Source organism: Cygnus olor, chromosome 5, assembly GCF_009769625.2.
Source record: "Cygnus olor isolate bCygOlo1 chromosome 5, bCygOlo1.pri.v2, whole genome shotgun sequence".
NCBI lineage: Eukaryota > Metazoa > Chordata > Aves > Anseriformes > Anatidae > Cygnus > Cygnus olor.
Genome location: NC_049173.1, coordinates 57,538,675 through 57,563,626, shown reverse-complemented (window position 1 = coordinate 57,563,626; position 24,952 = coordinate 57,538,675). Strand labels below are relative to the sequence as shown.

The 24,952-nt window shown below is 35.4% G+C and overlaps 1 protein-coding gene across 5 annotated transcripts in view; it reads right to left on the bottom strand.

The window, feature by feature from the left end:
• METTL15 (methyltransferase like 15) overlaps positions 1-24,952 on the bottom strand; it is a 100,549-nt gene that overhangs the window by 55,390 nt on the left and 20,207 nt on the right. For 4 of the 5 annotated variants that reach the window (XM_040558690.1, XM_040558689.1, XM_040558691.1 and 1 more), the window contains one exon: positions 7,040-7,176. In XM_040558690.1, the coding sequence (XP_040414624.1) occupies positions 7,040-7,176 (137 nt within the window). Of the gene's footprint in view, positions 1-7,039; positions 7,177-11,284; positions 11,361-24,952 lie in introns of those variants that run through there. The other variant, XM_040558693.1, reaches the window with a different exon arrangement.

Here is a 24,952-nt window from a genome sequence, read left to right as displayed (position 1 = left end):
CCTAAACTTCTAAAACTGAGCTACATGTTTTTAAAGAAACACATGAATTTCTGTGCTGTTTCTCTTCCACCTCCTTTTCTAAAGAGGTTCTCTTTGCCTACCTGGTTTCAAATCACACTACATTTTGAGGGTGCTTGGGAAGTTTGCATGTAAGTTGATGTACGACACTTTTCAAAATGAAATGTATTGTTCTGTTTAAGCCAACTATATGTATTCTGCTTATGTGAACAGACATACAGACCCAACAGGTGAAAGGTATTCTTCAGAATGCACCCTATTTTATTTTCTTAGGTGACAATCTCACTTATATTTCAGTTTTTCAAATATCCTTTATATAAAAACCATCAACAAAACACAAAAGGAAAAAAAAACCTGATTATACAACACAAAAAACCATTGTACTACTCAGTGACCAAACTTCAATCTCTACCTTTATTCCTTGAGCAAAAAAATCTGTTGTGCATGTTCCCAAGGACAGTAACTTCCTGTATCCACACAACACATCACAAAAACTTCTGCTGCCCATAGGATACTAGGAATTACATAGGACCAGGCTATGTAACTATAGCTTGTAAATAACAACACAAATTGTTTCTATCTTATTAATAGGAGTTTCTCAAATGAATTGACTTTTCCTGAGCCACTCAACAATGTGTAAACAGACTAACTGTGGCTGAGGATTCACTAACCCTGCCTCTCCTCTCCTCTCCCATATATACTCTACACTGCACTTCCTCTCTACAAAAACACATTTAACTTTTTTTTTCCCCAGAAGTAAATATACTCTACCATACTTCTGTATTGTAATGCTCATGTTTTCTGCTGTATGTTTTTACACTATAATTTGGATTTCCCATCTTTTTGCTGTTGTCTCAATTAACATATATAAGAAGAGTTGACAGTAACTGAGGGCAGTGGTATGAGCATGCCAGCACCTTCAGTTACTCAGTGTATATTTACACGCATGCGTATTGTTTTTAATATAAAATTTCAGATACACATTTTTAGAAGTTTTATAAACTATTTATATTCACAGCAAACAACAAATTATTCTGTTAAAAGACTAATTAAGAACATGGTCTTGGTGAAGAAGCATCAGCATTTGTTCCATTATCTCTTGATCTAGCCAGGAAAAAACCAACAAAGTATTAATGAACTGGTCTTATCATTGCACGGCATGTTAGTCACTCCATCTCAGCTCCCTGATCTAAGATCCCTAATGAAAACAAACTTGTATTTCACAATTCCTTGGCTGAGGTGTATTACTGTTCACTGTGAGCATGATTGCAATAACAATTCAGAGTATTACCACAGGAATGTTAAGTAAATTAAGAAAACAATCCAGTAACATCTAGTATAGCTAGTTAACACTTTCAGTTACGTAAGAACTTGATGCTGAGCATAAAATACAGAAACACACATACACACATACACACATTGTGATGAACATTTAAAATCAACACTGAACGTTGTACTCTGTGTTTCTTATGGAAATGGTTGTAAAAAAAAATCCAAAATTTACCAAATTTTATATATATATATACACCAAATACCTGTATAAATAGATACATATATATATATGGTGTGTATATATATATACATATATATATATATATATATATTTGGTATACATATACCTGTATATATATATATATATACACACCTGTATATATATATATACACCAAATACATACATAAACATATATATATATATATACACACCAAATACCTGTATACCAAAGCTGCCAGGAAAAGAGTTCCCCGCTTTTCTTTTTTTGTATTATTTACTACTGAGTATTGTATACTCTAAAAAGAAGAGATACTGTCCTTGTTAAGCTTACAAGGAACAGACTCAGATACATTAACTAACAAGTTGCTTCAATGGGAGAAAAAGAAAGATTTCCCTTCACTACAAGAAATTTACCTTAAAGTCAGGCAACCTGTTTTCCTCCTTTGCTCGATTTTAGGGAATATTTACAGGAAGAGGGAAAAGTGGCACTTCTCTTAAGAAATGGGATTCCACTATTCTGGCTCAGCTGGCTTCTTCTGTCAGCTTGGTTTTATTTTTGCCACAGTACAACCCGATGCCATTGGCCAGTTTTGGATACTGGGTTTGAGATGCATAGCATTAATTTTCTGCTGGGACCACTGAGAAGGAGTTTATCTGTGACAGCAGTACTTGCTCTTACGTAACAAAGACTTTATGAACTATCTGATCAGACCACAGTCCGTACCTGGTAAAGATTTTGGAGACCATACAATGATTTAAAGCACCATCATGTCTACAAGGCAAGAAAAATTAGGAAGTGCACACACAAAAGATTTACTTGCAGTGATGTGATGTTGGTAGTAAAGTATCTATAATTACACTACATGAGAAAAGACTTACACTCAACCTGACAAGAAAGCCCTAAAAAGCCAAGTTTTAAAAGACTGCAAAGAATAAAAAGGGGGGTGGGGGGTGGAACTGTTAAAAGAAGACTGCTCCAAGTGATTTTATATGTCAGGGTAACTTTGAATTGGGCCCAAACTTAAACCAAGAACTCAATGTATTGAAGGATCAGAACACAGGTATGAAAGCAAAGGTCATTCTGAAACCTGGGCAGCTTGAGCTTCAGCAACAAGAAAAGGAATTTTTATTCCTTGTGCTTTTGCAAGGAAATGTATGTGTTATCCAAACCAACCTTTTAGGGAACAAGCTAAATGACAAAAATGCACTATTCAAATGCAACAGGATCTAAAGGTCTTTTTAGCTCTCTCAGTGACATTTCTCCATCTCCTACTTCAGACAACTCATTTATCTCCATTGCCTGCGTTTGAGAGGCAGCCACATGTTGACATACATGAAGAAATCTTTAGAAAAAATTACAGCTATATATAGCTTTTTCTTGCTTACATACAGTTAAGGCATAGTTATAATGAATATGCCTTGATTGCACACTTAATTGTATTCCTCTGATGCACCACAAAGTAAAATAGTAACCTATAAAAATAATATGTATTATACACTCAGTTACAATTCACAAGCACTTAAATAAGTTTATTGCAACTAAAGAAAGTTCTATTTTCCCTAGAACTTAATGAAATCAATTCTATTTTTCCCAGAACAAAGATACAGTTGATGATGCTATCCCACTTTATCTGTAAACTTAGTGTAACCCTGAAAGCAAAACCCATAAGCACCAATTCAAAATTACTTTAGAACTACAGTAAAATATATTACAGTTTAATTATATAAGATTATTTTATTTTATGATTTATACCTACTTATGGGACATGATTGCTTATTCTGTGCAGAGAATTACAAAGAGCATATCATCTCCTCTGTGTAGGCTTTGCGTAGGTTTCTCATACTTAAAAGCTTGCAATGATATTGGTTAATTGCTAGATTTCAGCCACTTCTCTAACCTCTGCCTTTCAGTGGGTGTGAAAGGGTTTACTTGTAATATATATTGCTACTGACTGAATTTTATCTTGTTCTCCTGGATTCTCAGCAGCAATTCCCAAGTTAGAGGCTTCCCCAGAAAGCACGTCAAAGGATTCCCACCCACACACTGAATATCTAACAGGCCCTGACCTATTTTCTCCGTATTAAAGCAGCACTACATGCTTTAAAAAATAAAAATAATAAACAGAGAAGCTAAATGAATGCAAGAATTGCAGTGGGATCCTCTTTGGATTTTAGTTCTATCTATATCCTCTTTGGATTTTAGTTCTGACAAAATCACTACCAAGAAGCAAAGAGACATTTAAAATACAAACATCAAATATATTTTTCCAGTGTTCTCATTCAGTGATTTATTACTCCAACTGGCTTTCAGCGAAGTACAAGGGGGACTTCATTTATTAGTTACAAACATAGAAAAATCTTCTAATTTAGCTATAGTTATGTTTTCCAGCCATTTCTCTGGGCATATTTCTTGCAACTTGAGCTTTAATAATCTTGTAACTCAGTGACATAAGACATAGGATATTTAAAAAAAATTAAGCCCCAAAGAGAGTAATAGTTGAAACTATACAATTTTACTGAGATTCATGATATTGCCTAACCAGAGTAAGCAACGGCAATTATTTCTGTATATTTATAATTAAAGGTTTTTATTTTTCTTTAAGTAGGATGGACTATAGTAAATGCTACAGGACCGAAGATAGATCATGTAGTTGATATATTGGAATATATTAACATCCTCAAAAGATCAAACAAGTATGATACTGTATTTGAAGTAGTAACAAAATGACAACAGAAAATTCAATTGATGCACAACTTTCAAATTGCCCACTGCACTCACAATTTCAGTCATATTGGAAATCTGATTTTACTGGTTACAGTTGCATAACAGCCTTTTTTTTTTTTCCTCTTGTGCTGTCAGCTCCAAAGGAAGTGAAGCACTTGAGTAAGTCAAATAACCTCTCCCAAAACAGAACTGTTAAACAGAGACTAAAAACAACCCTAGATAAGACAAACAATGGAGAAGCTTATGCTTCTGTGCTGCAGGTCTTCAGTCAGTTATATCTTTGGCTGTGCTTCTTACAAAAGGGACAGCCCTACTTTTCTCTCAGCTTGCAGCTGCATGCAGCCATTACCATCTTCACGATAGCAAAACTATTTTTGTGTCTGCCTGGTAAACCAAATGAGGGAACTATTTTAACTGATAGTAAACCTGACCAGATAAAGATTTCATTTGGATGAATTACCTGACCCTTGGTGCCAACACAGACTTGAATTAATCCTCTTATCAGAATTTTATCAATTTCTAAAATAGTGCAAAAAATACACAATAAAAAAAGAAAAAGATTAACCATCATTTAATGAATACCAAAAATCAACTTATGAAAGCTCTGAATCTTGTAATATAATCACAATTGATTTGTTAGTACACCCTAACTTAAAACTCTTATTTGTTACCAGTATACTCATTCCTGCTCCTGCTCTCTTTAAACTTTTTATGCAATTGATATCTCAGGGAAAGCAAATTAATAATGAGAACATATTTCAGATAGAACCATTCTTTTATCTTAAGATGATTAATTTAACTTTCAACATTAGTTATCATAAGAAAGATATATTTACCTTTTGAAAATCAACCCACCTGTTCTTTCCAGTGGGAAAGATGCAAGATGATGGAAAACAAGAATACAGCTCTGTATCTTACAAGACACATTCAAGTAGCACTGATTCATCTTTCAGTCATTAAAATTTTTCTCTAACAACAATTTAACTCTCATTTAAGAATCCACTACCTTTTAAGGTTAACTTGCAATGTAATCTGTAAAGGCAGATAACATTTATATGTTTGTAGTCGAAATGACCATGTTTAACACGAGTGTACGAATAAAAGCAGGAACTTGAAGAACTACTTTGTTTATAACACCATAGTAAGTTATGTCAACTGTAATAATATGTCAATTAAAGCTCATTTTGCAAGTAGAGAATTTACAATGCCAGTCACTGGCAGAAAAATATCCAACGTGAAAAATCTTCATCTGTCTGGAAAATATACTTCCTTCATATCAGGTTTGCATAGGACACTTTACAAATACATATATAGAGAGACAGGGAACTGTTCAATATTGTATTATGTTGCGTGGATGTTTCTGAAAATTTTTACATACAATATTAGCTTTAATCTGGATTCTTACTTTTATTTTTCTGTGACAAAATGAAAAAGGAGGCTTATTAGAGAAGATGTTACAATTTCAATGGCATCCAGTGGAATCTATTTGCAGGCTTAGTTTAAAAAAAAAAATTGACTTTTTCTTGCGTATAATCTCCACACAAATCTGTCAAAAACAGCATTCTCCTGTAATGGGGAAAGAGGGATCCCACAAATGTATAAGTAAAAGCTATATGTCACTTCAGCCCACAAAGAATTGAAAATTTGGAGAAATATATTTAAGTGGTCTTACAAAGTCAGATGACTATAAAACTATCTATGCTTTCTTGTCACATGCTTGAATTTCTCCCACTGGGCCTCTGACAATGACACGTGAAGAAAGGAATGCACAGTTAAACCATTCTTAAGAGAAAGTAAAAAACACCTTCTACATTGCTTAAATAGTATTTCTGCCTTAGAACTCCTTTTCATGCAGGGAGACATGACTAACCATGTGTTTCTTTATCCACCTCTTTCACTTTTCTTCTTATTGGAAAGATTTCCCTCGCCTTACGAAAAATCTCTTTTGATATAAATACTCTCGTTACTACTCTCCCTAAACTTAAGTATTAATTCTTCTATATCATTTAGTTTTGTATCTACATATTTTTATTTCTTGGTGAAATTTAAGCCATAGAACTTCCTGAAAAGTATATTAATCTCTACATATAGCATAATTGTACATAAATGCACTCATGCTCCGACTGGGTTGTTTCTTGAACAAAATAAAGAAACAAGACCTTTGTATAGCTAAAAACTGGAATTTAGTCATTGTTCATTTAGCACATTCAGCACTATTTAACAAGAAGCATGAACTAAAGTCTTTATACAGAAACAGTGGCTTATTAAGTTGGTTAGTAGCTTTTGAACTCAGTAGCACAATTGACACAATATTCAGCAGACCTAAAACTGAATTGTCGTTTAAAAAAAATTAATATTCATAGTGATCTATATAGAAATTAAAACATTAACTAATTTTAAAGTATATTATTCCCTCTGTTGTGAAATATTTATTTATTGGCAAAATAATGAAGTATATGTTTTTGCACAATTTTGCCATCAGAATAATCTCAAAGGAAGCAGAACATATGAATTCTTTTTAAAATATAAATTTTATATTTAAATTGGCTACTAGAACCACAGTTAAAATTAACAGAGTATAAAATATGCATTTAACTCCAAAAAACTCAGAAAGACTTGCATACAAACATTCATAAATAAATTCAACTGGATCTCCTCTTTAATGAGGTATATACAGACATAATGTTATGATACAATAAGGGGTTACGAACTATATATTAAAGCTGTAAGAATATTGTATATATGACAACACCATAAGTGTCAAGCTTATCTCAACCATATTTAAGGCAGGAAAGACAACTTACGGGTAAGATTCTGAAAGCTGCTGAGCTATTTTATAAGCTGTGGGGTCCCTGTCTAGTGCATACACTGTAATGTTGCTGGCTTTCTCTAGAAGAGCTGTTGTATGACCTCCGGCTCCAAACGTCATATCAAGGAAACACTGTGGAATACAAAAGACAACACCATTACCTTAGAAGAGAACCATAATAAACTGATGATTTAAAGCTTCTTTTATTCATCTTTCTCATATGCTTGAGGAAAATATACCTTTCAATAGTCCCAAAATGTCTTTTTGGAAATACTTGCAATTCTGCTCAAAATATGAAATCATTTCAAAATAACCTTTCTGGTTGGTTGGGACCCCCCCTATCCAACCATAACAGAAGGACAATAATTTGGTACAACCAACTACAACTTCATGCTCTTTGCACTTCTTTCCAGTCTGAATTAAGAGGAAAGCTGCTTATTTCAATGCTTCATTGAACTTGCTCATACTGAAGCATGTAAAGCTAGGTAAGACATGGGGCTATAGGAAGCAATCAGCACCATCTGCTTTGTAAGTCTATCTGAAAAGAGGACTTATGGATTTGCGTATCAATAAAAAGAAATTACAATACCATAGTCTTATGCCACAGATTAAAGTGTGATGGCAGTACAGGCGCACATATATCCTGACTGGGACTGACGTGACCAGTGCAGAAAATATAAGTTTTGAAGGCAGGAAGATTTCAGGTTCACTGTGCAAGGACAGGGCTATGTATTTAGGTTACCAAAATACGCTGAAGCCCCAACCTGCTTTAACTTGACTACCATCATGACATGCGTTAACTAAACACAGAGTAGTACGGGAATGCTTTCCTGAACAGCAACCACATTTCAATTGTCAGATGTGAAATACTCTGAGGGCTTAAGTTACACCTTTTGATAAACAATGTCCATTACTGTATTTCTGAGGAATAACTATCCTATACCATACTCTTTTTTTTTTTTTTTGAACTTTGACTGTGCTCAGACAAAACAATGCACATGTACAGAGAGTCCCAAGTTCCCAGAGAGAAATACAAATTTCATATTCCCACCATCAAAATTTGACGAAAACCAGCAACAAGAGACTTGGTCTCATATTTGAGAAGGGTGATGCTGTCATCAAATCTCACACAGAGATAAGATGACTTCAAAGAACTGGCTGACCCTCAGCCACACTCACGGAAGAGAACATCTGGAGAAAATCATTTTGCTTGCAAGGAAGGGAGACTGCCCTACAGTTTCTGTAGACTCACTCCAGATAGGTTCTTAAAGTCAGAGTCCATTTGACCACTAGGCTGACCAGGAGGCTTTGCAAGCTGGGACACGGCTAGCCACCTTGTAGCAAGGCAGGCTGGGCTATCGGACCCTGCCGAGTGAGAAATACAAGAAAGCAAGCTAGAATTCAATGGTGTTTTAAGTTTTTTTGATCTGTAAAACAGCAGTACTGTTTTTAGCAGCTGCCCCATATGCTTTACTCCTTTAGGCTGACAACACTGCTACTTATCTACTTAGAAGTCTTTTTAGAAAAGTACTATTTTGTTGACAGAAATAGCTGGCTCTTCACTTAGCAATTCAGAGGTTATATGACTGCACTTCCATTTCAGATGTATTTATTTCCTTTCTAAATTACTAGGAAAGTATCTATAATTCTATAGTCTAGGGAAAACATACTGGAGTTTAGAAGAGAAAAAGATTTTTATCATTTTATAACGGTGTATTTTAACCCAAGTAAAAATGAGAATAAAAACATCTTCCCTGGCTTCTCCATCTCTGAATTCCCATAACTGCCTCCTCTCAGTTGATTTAACTGACCTCTGCTGAAAGGGGCAGAAATCCGACTCCATGCAACTGAACTAAACTAGAATAGATTCTCCATCTCCTCCAATACGAATTATGGATTTTTTCACCTCAAATTATTTTTGAATACAAAACAGTTTTTAAAACTACTTGTCGAGCAAAATCTTATTAAATTAAATTAAATTAAATTATTAAATTAAACAGAATTCATGTTAACTAAACTTATTTACAAAAATTACACACTCCAAAGCCTTTAAGGGAAATTTTGTATCCTCTCATAACAATATTCAACCACAAAGTCCCTTTGGATAAAAGGGGAAATTCAAAGGCAATGAAGACCAGAATGAGGAAAAGCACAAACATTTTTCCAGAAACATTTTTTAGAAAACATATATAAAAGCTTTGTTTAAGGAAATCCCTTGATCTTTTTTATGGAAATCCCATAATAATAAAATTAACTATTTATGAAATTGTATATTTATGAAACTAACGACCGATATTAAATTGCATCATTCATATGAAGAACCAAAGAACTGACACAGAATATCTTTTTTTTTTTTGTGAGCAGTATGTATAAGACAGTTCTGTTGCTCAAGCACATCATTTAATCCCTAAATTTATTGCCACAAGAACTTCAAAATCTGCCTTTAAATGTTGCTCCATTCGAAATAAGAGTAACGGGTTAAAAAATATATCTATTAAAGCACTAAAAACACACAGACAAAAAAAAAAAACAGTCAAAAAAGCCTTCAACATGATATGCACACCCAACCTCCAGTAACTTCAGGAGCAGGGTATCACCTCTGAATTTTTAATCAACTCTGACTTTGCATTACACCAAAACTATTCTATCAAAGGCAAGCACCATGGTATTAACAAAGTCCATTCCTTTCCAGAGGCACTCAAAAAATTTGTCACAAACAACTTCTTGACGTCGTTACTCTGGCACCCAGTTCAGGAATAGTCTGACCCCAATTCTCTCTCCCCTCAGCTGTGACTAAGGATTACTGCTGCCTTTGCACAGTTTCCAAAGTCTTTGCATGCAAAAAAATCCCAGTGGCGTGCAACAAATTTTTCGAGCACAAATATGTGCTATAACCCAGAGAGGTTGTGGATGCCCCGTCCCTGGAGGTGTTCAAGACCGGATTAGATGAGGCCCTGACCAACCTGATCTAGTGGGTGACATCCCTGCCTATGGCAGAAGAGGAAGAGAAAGAAGAAATACTCTTATTTGAAATCATAAGCTAGAAGTTTACCACACAAGTTTCTGAAAACCTCAGCATTGCCTTCCTGAAAGGGAATTACAGTGCTGTCAAGGAAGGCATAGGAAGCGATAAAAGCAAGTAGATATTTATGTCTTCTTTAAAAAAAAAGTCTGGAACAACAGTTTTATTCCACTCAAAGTCACAAGTAAGGTGAAGTTCGAAAACATACTCTTTCATATTCGTTTCACTGATGGGCTTACCAGTTTGCTTATTGTTTGCACATCTGTTCTTTTTCCAAATATCAAACTGTTCTTTGGTGAACTCTAGAAAGTATTATATCAGTTTGATCCTTTGTGTCTTTTCTCTCACTAGCACGTCTCAAGGTCCATTATTTTATCAAGTTTGAATAGCAGAAAGCATGACAAGTTGGAGCTGGGGGCATTTCTGGCAACTATATATCGAGACAACTTAAATATTCCCCCAAATGAATTTTTGAAGATCTTGTGGATCTTGTGCCAATTAAGAATACTTATCTTTATTTTTGCTTAACAATCTCACCTTTCCTCACCAACATCTGCCTCTGCTTTCACTAATTCTAAATTTGACTAACTTTAAGCTCAGTAAACCCCTTACACATGCTGAATATTAATGAACCATACAGAAGGTCTTATGCAGAAACAGAAAATGAATACTGGGAGTGCAAAGGATAAGAAAAGAGAGGATACGGACTGTTGTACAATGACACAGTGACAAGCTTTCAATATTGTGACAGCATCTAAAAGCTTTAGTTAAGAATTCCTGCAAGCATTCACTGCGAACAAACACATGCTCAAATTATATTGCCCTTTCTTAAAAAAAAAAAAAAAAAAAAAAAAAAAAAAAGAATATGGAAAGAAAACCAAAAACAAAGAAAAAAAGAGAAGAAAAAAGAGATGGGAGAGGCAAAGGGAGACAAAACACAAACATTTTAGAGGCAACAGCTGAAAACAGTAACAATCTTTAAACTGAGATCAGGACATTAAAAAGGAAACAGCTCTGATTCAAGTGGAAGTGACTGCAGGACTGAATACACAATGCTAGATAAAACACTGCATCACCAGCATTAATAGAATAGTCTCAAGAATTTTTGGCATCCCAGCAAACCTAGCTAAGGCTAAATTAAGTACAGCTTGGCATAACTTTTCAAGGTAAATAAAGACCTTCTATGGATAATCTTTGAACGGTGACATATATACCTACACTAGCAAGCTAGAACTCATGAAAATGCCTCAGTCTAGTTGTTCCACTCAAAAGCAACATTTTGCATCTAGAAACTAAAAAAAAAAAATCACATTAAATAATCAAATAAATTAGTTTTACTAGTAACGCAAATATTTTGGAGCATTGATCAGATTTTAAAGTAATCACTACAGTATACTGCTTGATAATTATTTTTAAATATATTTCAGCCATCTTTCATGCCTGAGACAGAAGAAAAATGCTTCATTTTTTTCTTCTCCTTTCTCACCTAGTAGTTTTTAATCAAATAAAATTAAATGACATTTTATCCTCATGGTCCTATAAATACCAGAAAAGATTATTACATGAATTCCTCCAGCGGTGACTCACCATTCCATTGTTAAGTTATGATAGCCCCATCAGAGTTCCCCTTGGGAATTTTATAATCAGTTTGTGACTGTACATTTTAGAAACCATTCGGCTCCTCCATGACACACAGATAACAACAAACAAAAACTTTATAGCCCTCATTTTACAACTAGCTAGCTCGCTCTTGGATAGTTACATAAATACAAGAAATTCATCTTTCTTATTTTTCATACAAAACTTTTCACTGACAAGCTATCTCCTAATAAATATCTTTTAAGCACTTCATTTTCCTATGACTGAAGTCATCTGCAATTGTACTTCTGATTATGTACTGATTCTAAAAAAATGTACTCCGTTACATCTGATAGCCTTTCCAACTACTTTTCCTGTGCAACAAAATGAGACTGGAAAAATATTAGGAAATGTAAACTCAAACATGACATTCATAAATTGAAACTACATGAGACTTCCCTTAAGAATATGTAAAATACTGGAACTAGTGAGAAAGCTTGTAACTTTTAGTCTGTTTTCTGTTTTTTTTAAGGGAAAGAGCTTTGTCATGTTCTAAAAGTTGTCTGATCCTTTAGATATATAATTTGTATTTACTGATAACAACCTTAATTCTTTCAGGCAGTTCATGGTGATGCTGATCTTTCAAAAAATGTTTTGTTTTGTTTTTCTTTCTCTTCCAAAACTGAAAGGATTTCAAAGGGACTTGGGCAAATTGTACAAAATATCCAAGATGAGTTGGAATATGGTACAGGAAGTACTATGTCAAGCAGTCTTCTATCCCAGGTATGAGCTCTTCATTAGCAATCTCTCTCTTTTTCACCGACATGGCAGACCAGCCATTTGCCTTTCAGCCCACGCTCTCTCAACTTGTCAGTTGACGTGTAGATACCACAGCAAAAAGCTACAATTAACTGGTACACACATTACTGTTTCCAACAGATAACACGAGTTTCTTCTAAAAACTGGAAGCCCATTATTCCCAAAAGAATGATCTTGCAATGCATAATTTTTTCTTTAACCCTCCAGCCCTGTTTATCCACTTTTTTTTAATCTAAAAAACATCTCTGTCCCCTAATGACAAGGGACCATTCTCTCTGCCATCAGCAAGTGTTATTACTTGAACATCTTAATGCCAAGATCACCAATAATAAACTTCCAATCTCAAATCTCAAATTTTTAAGTGGCAGTCATTCAGATAGAGCACGATAAGGTGCTTAGCAGAGCATTTCATAGAATCTTAGAATGCTTTGGGTTGGAAGGGACCTTAAAGACCACCCAATTCCAACCCCCATAGGCAGGGACACCTGCCACCAGACCAGGTTCCTCAAAGCCCCATCCAGCCTGGCCTTGAACACATCCAGGGATGGGGCACCCACAGCTTCTCTGGACAAACTGTTCCAGAGCCTCCCCACCTTCACAGGAAATAATTTCTTCCTTATATCTCAACTAAACCTACCTTCTTATGGTAAAGCCATTCCCCTTGTCCTGTCGCCACACTCCCTGACAGAGTTCCTGCCCAGTTTCCTGTAGGCCCCCTTGAGGTACCGGAAGGCCACTATGAGGTCTCCCTGGAGCATTTCAGAGTACATGTGTTGTAGTACCCACCTCACAAATTAAATGCTCTTAAAACTCAAACACAGCTTCAGCATATCACTTGGAAGATAGTGAAGAAAGCTATCATGTCAATAAGAAAGGTAGGCCATGCATGGAAAGACATGCTGCTATTACATGTTATTACTGTGCATGACCGCTATACAATACAGAACCCACTCAACTTTGCCATTTGCATTGCACATACCACAGATGGTACAGAGGCAGTTCTAAAGGGAAAATGCTACTCACTGGTAATCCAAAAGAAGGCAAAAGAATCCCACGTAAGTCAACTCTTTAAGCTAACAGAAGAATATACTTCCTGATTTGTAAAAAAGCAAGCCGAGACTACCTGTTTTCAGAATAGAAAACAAGATGAAAACAAGTTTTAAAATATGACCAGAAGAAGAAATAACTTGGAAGTGATACATACTTTACAGGTTCGTATCAATGCTATATATGAATATAATAGTTTAACAGTGATACAAGTCTGCCGTAGGACTTAGCACCCAAAACTGAGCTTCTCAAACAATAAACAAAAATCACAGAAGTTACCTGTGGAAGGTACAGAAGTGAAATAGATCCATAGTTCCTACTGCCGCAGCTGGGACCATAGCCCTAGCCATAACAGTCCCTCACCCATCACACTCTACATCCAGAAGAAAGAATAACAGTTACCAAATGAACATCATTTTAGTGCTTACACAACATGTTTGTTCTGAAAGTAAATGGCACTCTCTCCACTTCTTACAGTCTTGAAACAAACAGATACCACAAAAAATACCAGAGTACTGATTTATTTGAAATAAACTACGCAAAGAAAAAGAGAAGAACAACTGTCTAGCATCCAAACTATGCTACCTGACTTTTCAGACAAAAAGAAAATGCCTGGTATCTATGGGTGAAGGAAGAAAAATAAAATGAATGAAGGCTTACATGCAATTGAGACATCAAATGTCAAAATCTCAATAATTTTTCTTGACATATTGTTATACTAGCTGTTATAACAAAAGTAAGTTCACAAGAACAAATGGTTATCTGACAAGAGCAGTGACATTTGTCCGATACGAAGGGCACCATTCACTAGTATGTTCCAAACCAGTCATGACTGGGTCACAACACCTCTCTTGGCTTCCACCCATCTTCCCCCGAGGGATGACAAGCCAGCATTTGTCACAATAATACAGTTTCTATATTTGAAATGAATGCTAGTGTTTTCCTTTAAATAAGAAAAAAAGGTCAAGCTCCTAGTATGCTTGTATTTTGAACCGAGATGCTTGTTATGCCTAACAATAAATATTCAATTTATTATTGCATTGGCAGGCACTGTTAGCAGGTATCTAAGTAAGCACCTACTCTTCTTTTATTTGCATCTACCCGATCACTTTATGAAAAAAAAATCCCAAGAAAAGTAATAACATAAACAAAATAACCACCACATTGCAAGACACTTTTGCCTATTCATTCTCCTGGTATTTCTATGATGAGTCATGTTGTCTAAACTTGTAGTTTTCTGAATTTACCTGTTATTCACAATAGAAATCGTTCATTGTCACAACGCAACTTGTTTTCCACTCTGCTTTATTTTTCAAATATCAACCCTAAGTACATTAAAGTACAAATATATCTGACCTCTTGTTCAAACATCTTGAATTTGCCACAGCTTACAATTTTAATACACTGTCAGAATACAAGAACTATTTCATATACATGTAAGGAGAAAAAAGTGAGGAGCAATGAGAAGGAAAACTACAGGTATGTCTTGTTCTAGCAGGATTTTTTTTAAAGGAATAGCTGATCTATTGTATGCTTTCATTACATTTTTTAAAACTAATCACTGTAAAAGTATGATTAATTTAAATATATTAAAAATAATCTCTGGAGTAAATGCTTCTTGATATAAAGCATATAGACAACTGTTTGGGCACATGCTGTAAGGAACATGGTGCGACAAGGAAGACGCTTTTCTCAGTTCCTTAATCTTTTCCTTCCCTTCCACAAAGGTCAAAATCCACCCCAACAAATCCAGCTCAAAATTGAGAATTGCGTCTCAGATCTGATGTTTGTTAATAGCAAACTCGTTGAACCTGCAGTTGCAATAAACACAGAAAGAAAATGATTCAGAAATACAAATCTACAAAACGATGCTTAAAGGAAGGAAAAGATATATCCAAACTTTACTGTATTCTTTTCCAAGCCTCTAAAAGGAAGGATTCTGTGAAACTACAGCAGAACTTAATCATCCTGGGGAAAAGGACGGAGACACATCATAGAGATACAAGCAGGCTGGATTGAGAGGATGCAAAATCCTCAGTGGGCTTCTGGCAGGAGCCTGTGGCAAATGCTGCTTTTAGAAGGTAGCCTTCCCAAAATGACAGCTCACTCTATATCCAGCCTCTACTTATATAGAATTAGAACAAGTTGTAATGCTGGCACGGAGAATGAATGGGAACCTCTGGCTGTGAAAGTATCTGTCCTGACTACAACAGGACAGCTGGAGCACACTCACACATAAATACACATACGTATACATATCTCTAATAGCAGGAGTAAGTACCATTTAAAAATTACACTGTTTAATGAAACAACTTAAACACATTCATCTTAAAACTATTCTGCTTTGTAACTTCCTTCTTCCAAGCTAGAAGTATTAGCTGATCTGAACAAACAAATACAGCCAATCCAATACCAAATAATTTTCTGATTGTTAATTAAAGACCAATTAAAACTTCAGTGAATGGGCATACATTTTCAATTGCAAAATGCAGCTGGTCAGTATTTCAGAACATGGGAGAAAAGGCTCTCTTGCTTTCAAATCTTTAATACTTACTGAAATTATGGATCAAACACTTCACTCAGACCTTTTTTAAAAGCTATTGACACATTCTTTGAGATACAATAAAAAAAATCATCACTTGTAAATTGTTGAGGTTTTTCTTTGATTCTAGTTCATTACTGCATGATTTCTTCTATGCAACATGTAATTACTGTGCACCTTCAAAACCCAGTAATTTATGGGTATGTTCAAGTGCCTTAATTTCAAGGCAACTGTCCAACTGGATCAAGAAACAAAAATGTATTCAGAAAATATATAAAATCTATCCTAATTGAAATAAACCTCTCATGTTACAACATGCAGAAAAATACTGCACGGTAATTCCAGGAACGGAAATATATTATGACTTTCCCATCCAGCCAACACCGTTTCCTAGAAACATGTACACACAGCAATGAACTATTGAAAAGATACAGTTAAATAATTTTATGTAAAGTTATTACAGTAATGATAAAACTAGCCTTCTGAGTCAATAAAGAACAATTAATCCATTCTATCCAAATTAATTTACAATCATCTCCAAAAATTGAAGTTAACAGTCTTCTCCCATGAACATGCCCACTCTTTACTGTATACATATATATATTCTACACTGTACAAAGAGAATTAATTCATGCAGCCAAAGCAGTATCATGGAGTGCCTTAACATGGCAAGGAGTTAGTTTCATAGGCAACAGTTGAGCTGTTTCTGGGACCAACACAATTCAAAGTATTCCCACACTGTCAGAACCACGTATTTGTTACGGAATGTGATTTTTAATCAACAAAAAATATAATTACTCCGACACAGCATTATGCTCAAATTCAGATGTTTTTGTAAGAAACCCAGTGAAAGGGGAAAAAAGCTGTTCCATGCAGCAGGACATTTTAGAAGAGGATAAAAAAGTTTTATTTTCTCTCTCACAGCAGTGTCTGACCTGAATCTTAATGGCTACTGAAATGAAACTGTTCATCAACAGAACATAATCAGTACAATTCTCCTACCCTCTTTCTCCATGTCACCACCTAAGCACATACAACACAGGTCTATCATAAAGATTTCCACAAACCATTAATATTGAATGAAATTATGTCCGTAAACAACCATGCTAAAAAATTTGTTTTGATACACTGACTGCAGTAACTCAAAAGGCAAGCCAGCCATGTTTTTATATTCTCCTTTGTATTTTTTTTTTTTTTTACATTACAGAAGGAAACACCTCTCCTAAACATTTGTCACGTGTTCAACATTTGCATGTTTTACAGCACCTACCTTTAAACCACTAAATATCTGCTGATTATTTTTTTTATACTAAAGCAGACAATCATCATGTCATCTTCTTTCCCATGTGGGCTGTGACATCTCTCAAACAAATTTTAAAATTATTTTCTGTGAAGTACAACAAAAGTTTGAACATGAACCTTAAAAAATGTTATTTGAGGTATATGCAGAAAATCTTTGCTCTGCAACTCATCGATTTTGAAGCTCGATGTCAACATCTGTTTGAGTAGTTTTGATAAGATTGTGTTTACTACCAAATATAATGGAAAAGCAAAATGAAATTTAGGACTGTCCTTTCCTAATACACATTCTGAACAACAGTCTAAAAAATGGTAATAAACACCAGGAAGCTGAACTTTTGAATAATTTAAAAGGCACTATTGAGGTATAAGATTGTAGTTGACAACAAAGAAGGAATTTCAAATCTCTTCATATAGAGTTTATCGCAAGTAGTTTTTGGCATTTTAATTTATTCTTACAATTATGTCTGAAAAAGTTATGATGATCAATATGTGAAAGAAATAAGAAAATATCGCTCAAATGAACTTTGACCTACTCCCCTTAATTCACTATGAAAATGTGAATTAAAACAAAACATGTTTCTTTAAAAACTTATTAAAATTGACATGTACGAACAGGAAAAAAGAACTATTAATAGCAGTGCGATTGCACATTTACCAGTCATACATAGGTAAAGTCACTTACACCAGCTCAGTTACACAAAACAATCCAAAATGTCGGTGTTGACTTTGGAACATCTTATTATGGTAACAATCTATTTAAAAGAGACTAATGGAAGACAGATCACTTTTCAACTGAAAGACATACGGAGTCTCTTTCCTGTCAACTGAAGTTCATGGCAGGACTCAATTTACAACTCCGTTTGGAGTAACATGCTTAAAAACATGCAGCATGTAGACATCTCACAGATGATCTCCTATCATTAGATAATAGATATGTAGCTTTGTAACACTATAAATAACAAGCATTGGTAACAGTCCTTCTATTAAATTATACCATTACATCAAAGTAGCTTAATGTAAATACGTACTCAACTTGATGGTACTACAACAGTCAATATCAAAAAAACACACCATGGTATTCTCAAGGAAAAAAACGTATATTGAAAAATGAAGTATTTATTCCCTCATCTTAGGTGGAAGTGTAAATATTAGATCATGAATTGTACACAGCTACCAATTCAACTAAGAAAATGTTTTTTATTTTCATTAGTATTTCATTCAGTATTATTTCATGTACTATTCCCTACCGATTAAGTAATGGATACTTCAAAAGAAATTATACCTTTTCAAATCCATTTCAAACGCGTATTATTTTCTGTAAGAGGAATTCAAAAGGCAGTGATCTGAGCATAATCTCCCATTTGTTTTTAACATTATTCATGCAGTAAGCTCATTAACAATTTTGCCAATAACCAACTCAGAAAGTTCTCTGCTCTCCCTCTATGAACTATTGCTTAATTCCATCTGTTGTGGCTCGTATCTGAGCGTATTAAAATCAGGTTTCTGAAATTCGGTACTGAAAGCTTTATGTTACATAAGCAGAAACCCTAGTAACACAGCATTTGCAATCTCCTAAGGATGGTTAGCCCCCAACTCCATGAAACACTGTTTTCTACAATGCATATCACTAAAAGTCCATTTGATAAGAAAAGCTTAAAAACAAAACACCTGTGTTCCATATACTCCCTGTCCAGAGAAATCCACCATACTGTGGTATTAGGAAAGTATCTAAACTGCAACCATGCAAAGCACATTTAAACACTCTGAACAAACCTATCATGAAATTGAAGTCTTAGAGTATGCATTCTGGATAGACTACATTGTTTGTCCTGCCACCTTGATGCTTTCGTTTTCCCATTTCCAATGATTTCATGTGCATAAACTTCAAACTCCTTAGGGTGTTTTTAATTTTTAAAATGCACGCACACACGATGGAATTGGGGAAAAGGAAATCAATATGAGTCACAATTAATTCTGGTCCTCAGGATAGTGAAGCTCAGCTGACTTGCAAATGAAACATTATATACTCTGTGGCTATTTTTCTTCGCTTGTTAAAAAATTACACAGTTTGTCCAGCAAACTCAAACTATTCATCATACTTCTTACTCCACAGGCACCTTAACAACACCACCTGTGTCCTTCAGCTCTACCCTGTTACCTGTCCTTCATTTTTAGCAGAGCAGTGCTCTAGAACTGTGAGCACTTGCAATAAAGCGTGACACATTATCAGCTTTCTTTTTGTTGTTAGTGAGCAAAGGCACAGGGGTTCCAGCTTTAGGATCAGTATTTCCTTGAAAAGGTCACACCTGTAGACTTCTTGCTTCCTGCACAGGGTATGTACTGTTCAGTACTGCGCCACGCTGGGATACAGCACACGGAGGTGCCCAAGGTGGCCTCTAATAGTAGATGCTTCTCTACTTGGAGCTGTTTGGGTTGATGATTTGAAGGGATCATTAGATGCAGTATTTGAGCCATTGTACAACACATGCATACCCTCCCCACGCCAGCTCATGTTAACCTACCAAGCAGCATTTGCTCCCCTTCCAGACTTGTTGAAAACTGAGTTCATGCTGCCCACTTGAGATCATGCAAGTAGGTGGATGAAGTGTTATGACAAGAGATGTTCTACCAAGATACACAGACCGCTGCAGAGGCTGCATTGTCCAGGGATGGGCTCTAGCAATAACAAGCTAGTGTAGACTGGCGTGCCCTAAGAGCCAAAGCAGTGCTGGTATCTCCAGACAGTAGTTGATGCTCTGCATCTTTCCACTGGATGCTAATTATGTCTGCTAATATTGTGACTTAGTAAAAGTTTTGTTATGCCATTATGGTAAACTATTTCTGCACGTCATTTTTGTACCATGTTGGTCAACCACACCATGTTTTGGTCAACCACTCCATGTTTTGGCCATGTGAAGATCTACCAGTATCCACAAATAGATATCTGAGTAGAGAATTAAAATATCATGAGAAGTCATATTCCATCAATTCAACCATCAGCATTACTTACAATGCTTTCAGAAAGAGAGGAAACTGTGCTGCCTCAAATTACTACTTTATATCACAGCAATATTTGCAGTATGGCAGCAAGAGTGCTAATAAGGTTCATCATTTAGCTGTCACCGCTGAACAGCAGTGAGTTTTTGTACACCTAAGACGTACATCTGGCAACCTAACCCCGGTAAAAGATACTTTCTGAAAACATCTTGTAGAATTTCTACAAATTTTACAGCATTTTTAGCAGAAATAATCTGCCTGAAGAGAGAAAAGGTAAGTTGGAAGTGGCAATGGAAGAACAGAGAATGCTGGTTGATTTATGATTGAATGCTGGTTACATTAGTGATCTTTTCATGACAGCAATACAGTATTTTTTGGAACCAGAGTAGAATTCAGGTGTATTTATGAACTACAAAAATATTCTCAAGTTATTATAATGTTTGATTTTGTATTAAAACATCTCAATTCTTTGCAATGATAGGCTTTAAAAACACTTGTCATTTTATGTATATTTTATGGCAATTGCATTCCATACTTTCAAAATCCCTGTGGAGTTGCTTACAAAGCTAGAGATTGTCTTTCTGTAGCTGAACACAGCCACTCTAAAACAAGCAGCACAAACATAGTACATTTTTCAAGTAATTAGAAATGCAGTGCTACTAAACTTCATAGAGCAGAGAAGATTTAATGACCTCCAATACAACGTAACTTGAGATGCTCACATTCTCATCTACTATGCAGGTACAATACTCTAATACATAATTAAAGAACAGGCAGTTACTGATTTATATTTATGTGAGATCAGCTTTACAAAAAGGAACATACTTCAAATTCATGGGCAATTAAAACCAGATTAATTTCCTACCACAAATATGAGTTCAAATTCCTAGAGAGAATAGTATGACTTACCATTTACTTTAATGCTCTTTACTACATTAACACAGCAATCAAAACACGATACAGATGCTGAGAAAATTTCTGTCATTCTCCACTGGCAAAAATAATGAGTTTAAAAACCTTGTACAAATATACCAATTTCATACAATCCATTGATTATTCATACAATCCATTGATTACAGAAGGCACCTACTCTGCTCTTCAGAGCACATAATCGAACACCAGGAACTTCCAATGTTCTGTTGCAACTCTGCAGCTGGTTCAATACTAGTAAGAGTCTTAATCAGCAACATGTAACTACAGTAATAAAACATGCTTCAAGTGTTTGCAGCATTGACATCAGTCACTGAAAAAGAACATGTATCCATAATTCGTGTTCTGAATAACCATCACTTCCTTTTTTAATGCAAAAAGCACTCTCGATTGTATTACTGAGTTATTTTAACATAACACGCAATGCTGGAAAACACAGCATACAATGTCATAACTAAGCTAGGCAGATTTGTTTTAGTTTTTTCTTTTTTAGAAAAGACTTTCAGATGTTGATTACAAAAAGAATAAACAAGAACATTAAGTATAAACTGTATTTTACGTTAAAGTTGTTAAACTAATTGCTTGCTTTTCAACATGACAGTATAGATACTATCACAAGTTCTTGCCAAAAGCTGGAAAGAAGAGAGGCAACATACCAGACTTCACATCCTGACAGAACTGTATGAGCTAAGTACTACCTGTGCTAGCATGTTACAAGAGTAGGAGCTGATTTGTCTCACCTCTGTTGGTTCTTTTTGACTGAATCACAACACATAGAGTGACTCCATCTAATTTAATTAGCTCTAACACAGTATTAGTTCAAAACACACAAAAAAAAAGTAGTGCTACTTAACATGCCATTATCTATTTTTTTTTAAAAAAGACCTAAAACACACACAGGAAATAAAATGAATTTCATCACTAACAGAGTGTAAATACAGAAGACTTTATTGCTCCCCCCTTGTCTATGGTGGCCTGCAAACAAATAGTTTTACTCTGTTTGGGTGTAACGATGCTTGCATACCATGATCATGTATTAGAGGCCAAAGGAATAACCTTTATCAAAACTTCTTTGTTTTACAAACTTTACACACACAGAGTTCTTTTCAAAAAAAAAAAGAAAATCACACCTTATTATGAAGTTAAGACAAGATCAAACAAATGAGTGTGACAGACAAAGTAGCAAAGACCATACAGTAACAGCAATAATTTCATGTAATTACACAGATTAGTAGTCATCTCCCTCAGAGCAAAGCAATTAAACACGTTTATCTCTAGTTTCATTGACCTCCAAAAGACTACTCATGGGTTTAATGACAGAATCACAGACTGTTTAGGCTTGGAAGGGACCTCTGGAGGCCATCTGCTCCAACCCTCTTGTCTTGGCACTGGGTACCACTGAAAGGAGTCTGGCTCTGTCTTCTTGGCATCCTCCCTTCAGGAATTTATCCACAGTGATGAGATCCCCTTGAGCCTCCTCTTCTTCAGGCTGACCAGTCCCAGCTCTCTCACCACCTCATAGGAGAGGTGCTCCAGGCCATTGATCATCTTGGTAGTCCCTCTGCTGGACTCTCTGCGGTATGTCCAGGTCTCTTTTGTACTGGGGGGGGGCAGAACTGGGAACAGTATTCCAAGCACACCTTCACCAATGCTGAGTACTACTTCATTGTCCAGACTGTTAATGAAAATGTTAAACAGGACTAGACTCAGCATTGACCCAGTACTAATGTTATCAGCATGCCAGGAGTGCTCAGCTGTCTCAGAATCCACATGCACAACTAGATGGTTCTCTAAGTTTGACAGTTGTTAGTTTTACCACGCATTCCTATCAAAAAGTTAGCTGCACAAGAAAAATAGTAAAGCAATTATTTTGAATCCTCTCTTCCACAAGCACGATTTGAGCCACCAAAGCCTCTTTCTGGATCTTGCCAAAGGAAAGAACTCATTCTTTTATACAGAATATCCTGCTAGCCCTCACTTGTTTTGTTCCTTATGCAGAAAGGCACCAAACGTGTATACTCTGAACACAATACCAAAGAAAGATGGAGTCAGTTCCTATATCATGTAACACACAGGTCAGGATAACGTAGTCAAGACTGGACAGAAGCAGAAACGTCTAGAAATCCTGACTGTCACGTGAGAGACTTTTCCAGCAATAATCAAATGCTCAGCATTCAGGCTATGAATACAGCAACAATAGGTGAAGACAAAGCATGCTGCTGAAGCAACTGGATGATTTTCAAAACTCCAGTTATTTTCTCCAGTGTTTATCGGCATTGCAATTTTCTTAACATGACTGATCAATGCACTTAGCGTGGTCCAATTTGCACCAAACATTCAATCACTCAAACAGAAACAGAAGTAAAAATAAATTATGTTACTGATGCAATTTATTTTTTCCAAATACCCTCTATATGAAATCTTATGTAATTCTTCAAGCTATTAAGCTTATTTTAAACAGGGAGAATTCTTCTCGTTTAAAAATGCACTATATTTAGCCACATACCATCTTAATCCAGGCTGATACACCCCATTACTGTATTGCCATACAAACCCCAAAATACAAATGAGAGCACACTAAGCAGCATAGCAGGCCAACCTAAGTCTTCCATTTTTTTCCAAAGAATGGAATCATTGAAGAATTGTGGTAGCTCCTCTAAATACCATAGCTATGTCATCACGCTAAAAATCTTTATATGGAAGAGTTCAACACCTTAATGCAAACCTCAGCCCAGTTACTTCCTTTCTGTCCAATGCTATGACAAATCATTCACGCTACCTTGTATGCCTTATTCAGTAGCAACTAGTAAGATCACAATGCATCAGGGATATTGGTGAGGTCAATTGTACAACAGGAGATTAGAAACACCTCAGAAGTTGTACCGAAAGTTATCAAAAAAAAAAAAAAAGCAAGTGCTATTGGGAAATAGAAGGGGACTATAGCAGATTACAAGATCAAGTAAATACATTTATCCAAATGTAAAGGCAAAGGATAACTCCTACAGGTCCATTGACTATGTCGAACTCCTAATACCTCTGTGTGTGAGCTTTTCTAAAAAGCAACGCAAAAAATAAAGATGCTTTTGTCACTACAGCACAGTCATGACTGTCAGTTTACAGGAAACTTTGGCCATATAAATAATTTATATGCCCATTTTTCCTAGCAATATAACATTTATATAACATTTCTACACACTTTGAGCACGGTTTATTTAAGAAAGCTGGAGAATAACCCAGTTCTTAAACACTGAGGAGCGGTATTATGCGCACAAGTGTTTGAAGAGTATACTTCATTGAGTCCTTTTTGACACAAACTCTTACATTTCTGGGACTTCTGATGACTGCATTAATCAGTGTTTTGATACAAGCATGCATTTGGCAAAACTTTATCACTGTGCAAGATTTTATATTCCACTAATAAGTAGCACACTTCAAAAAAAAAAAAAGCGTATTTTTTTTTCCATTTACCAATCCCAGTTTGCTTCCTAAAAATCTGAAACACAAATCTAGCAACAGAAAAGTTTGAAAAAAAAATGAAAATTTTATTATGATGCCTGCATCATTGATGTTTAGACCAGAAAGCATTAAATAATATTTTAGTTAAAAGGTAGTGGACTGCAGGACCTATTTCCTGTTGCAAAGCAAAACAGCCCTCAGGTTTAAAATATGGC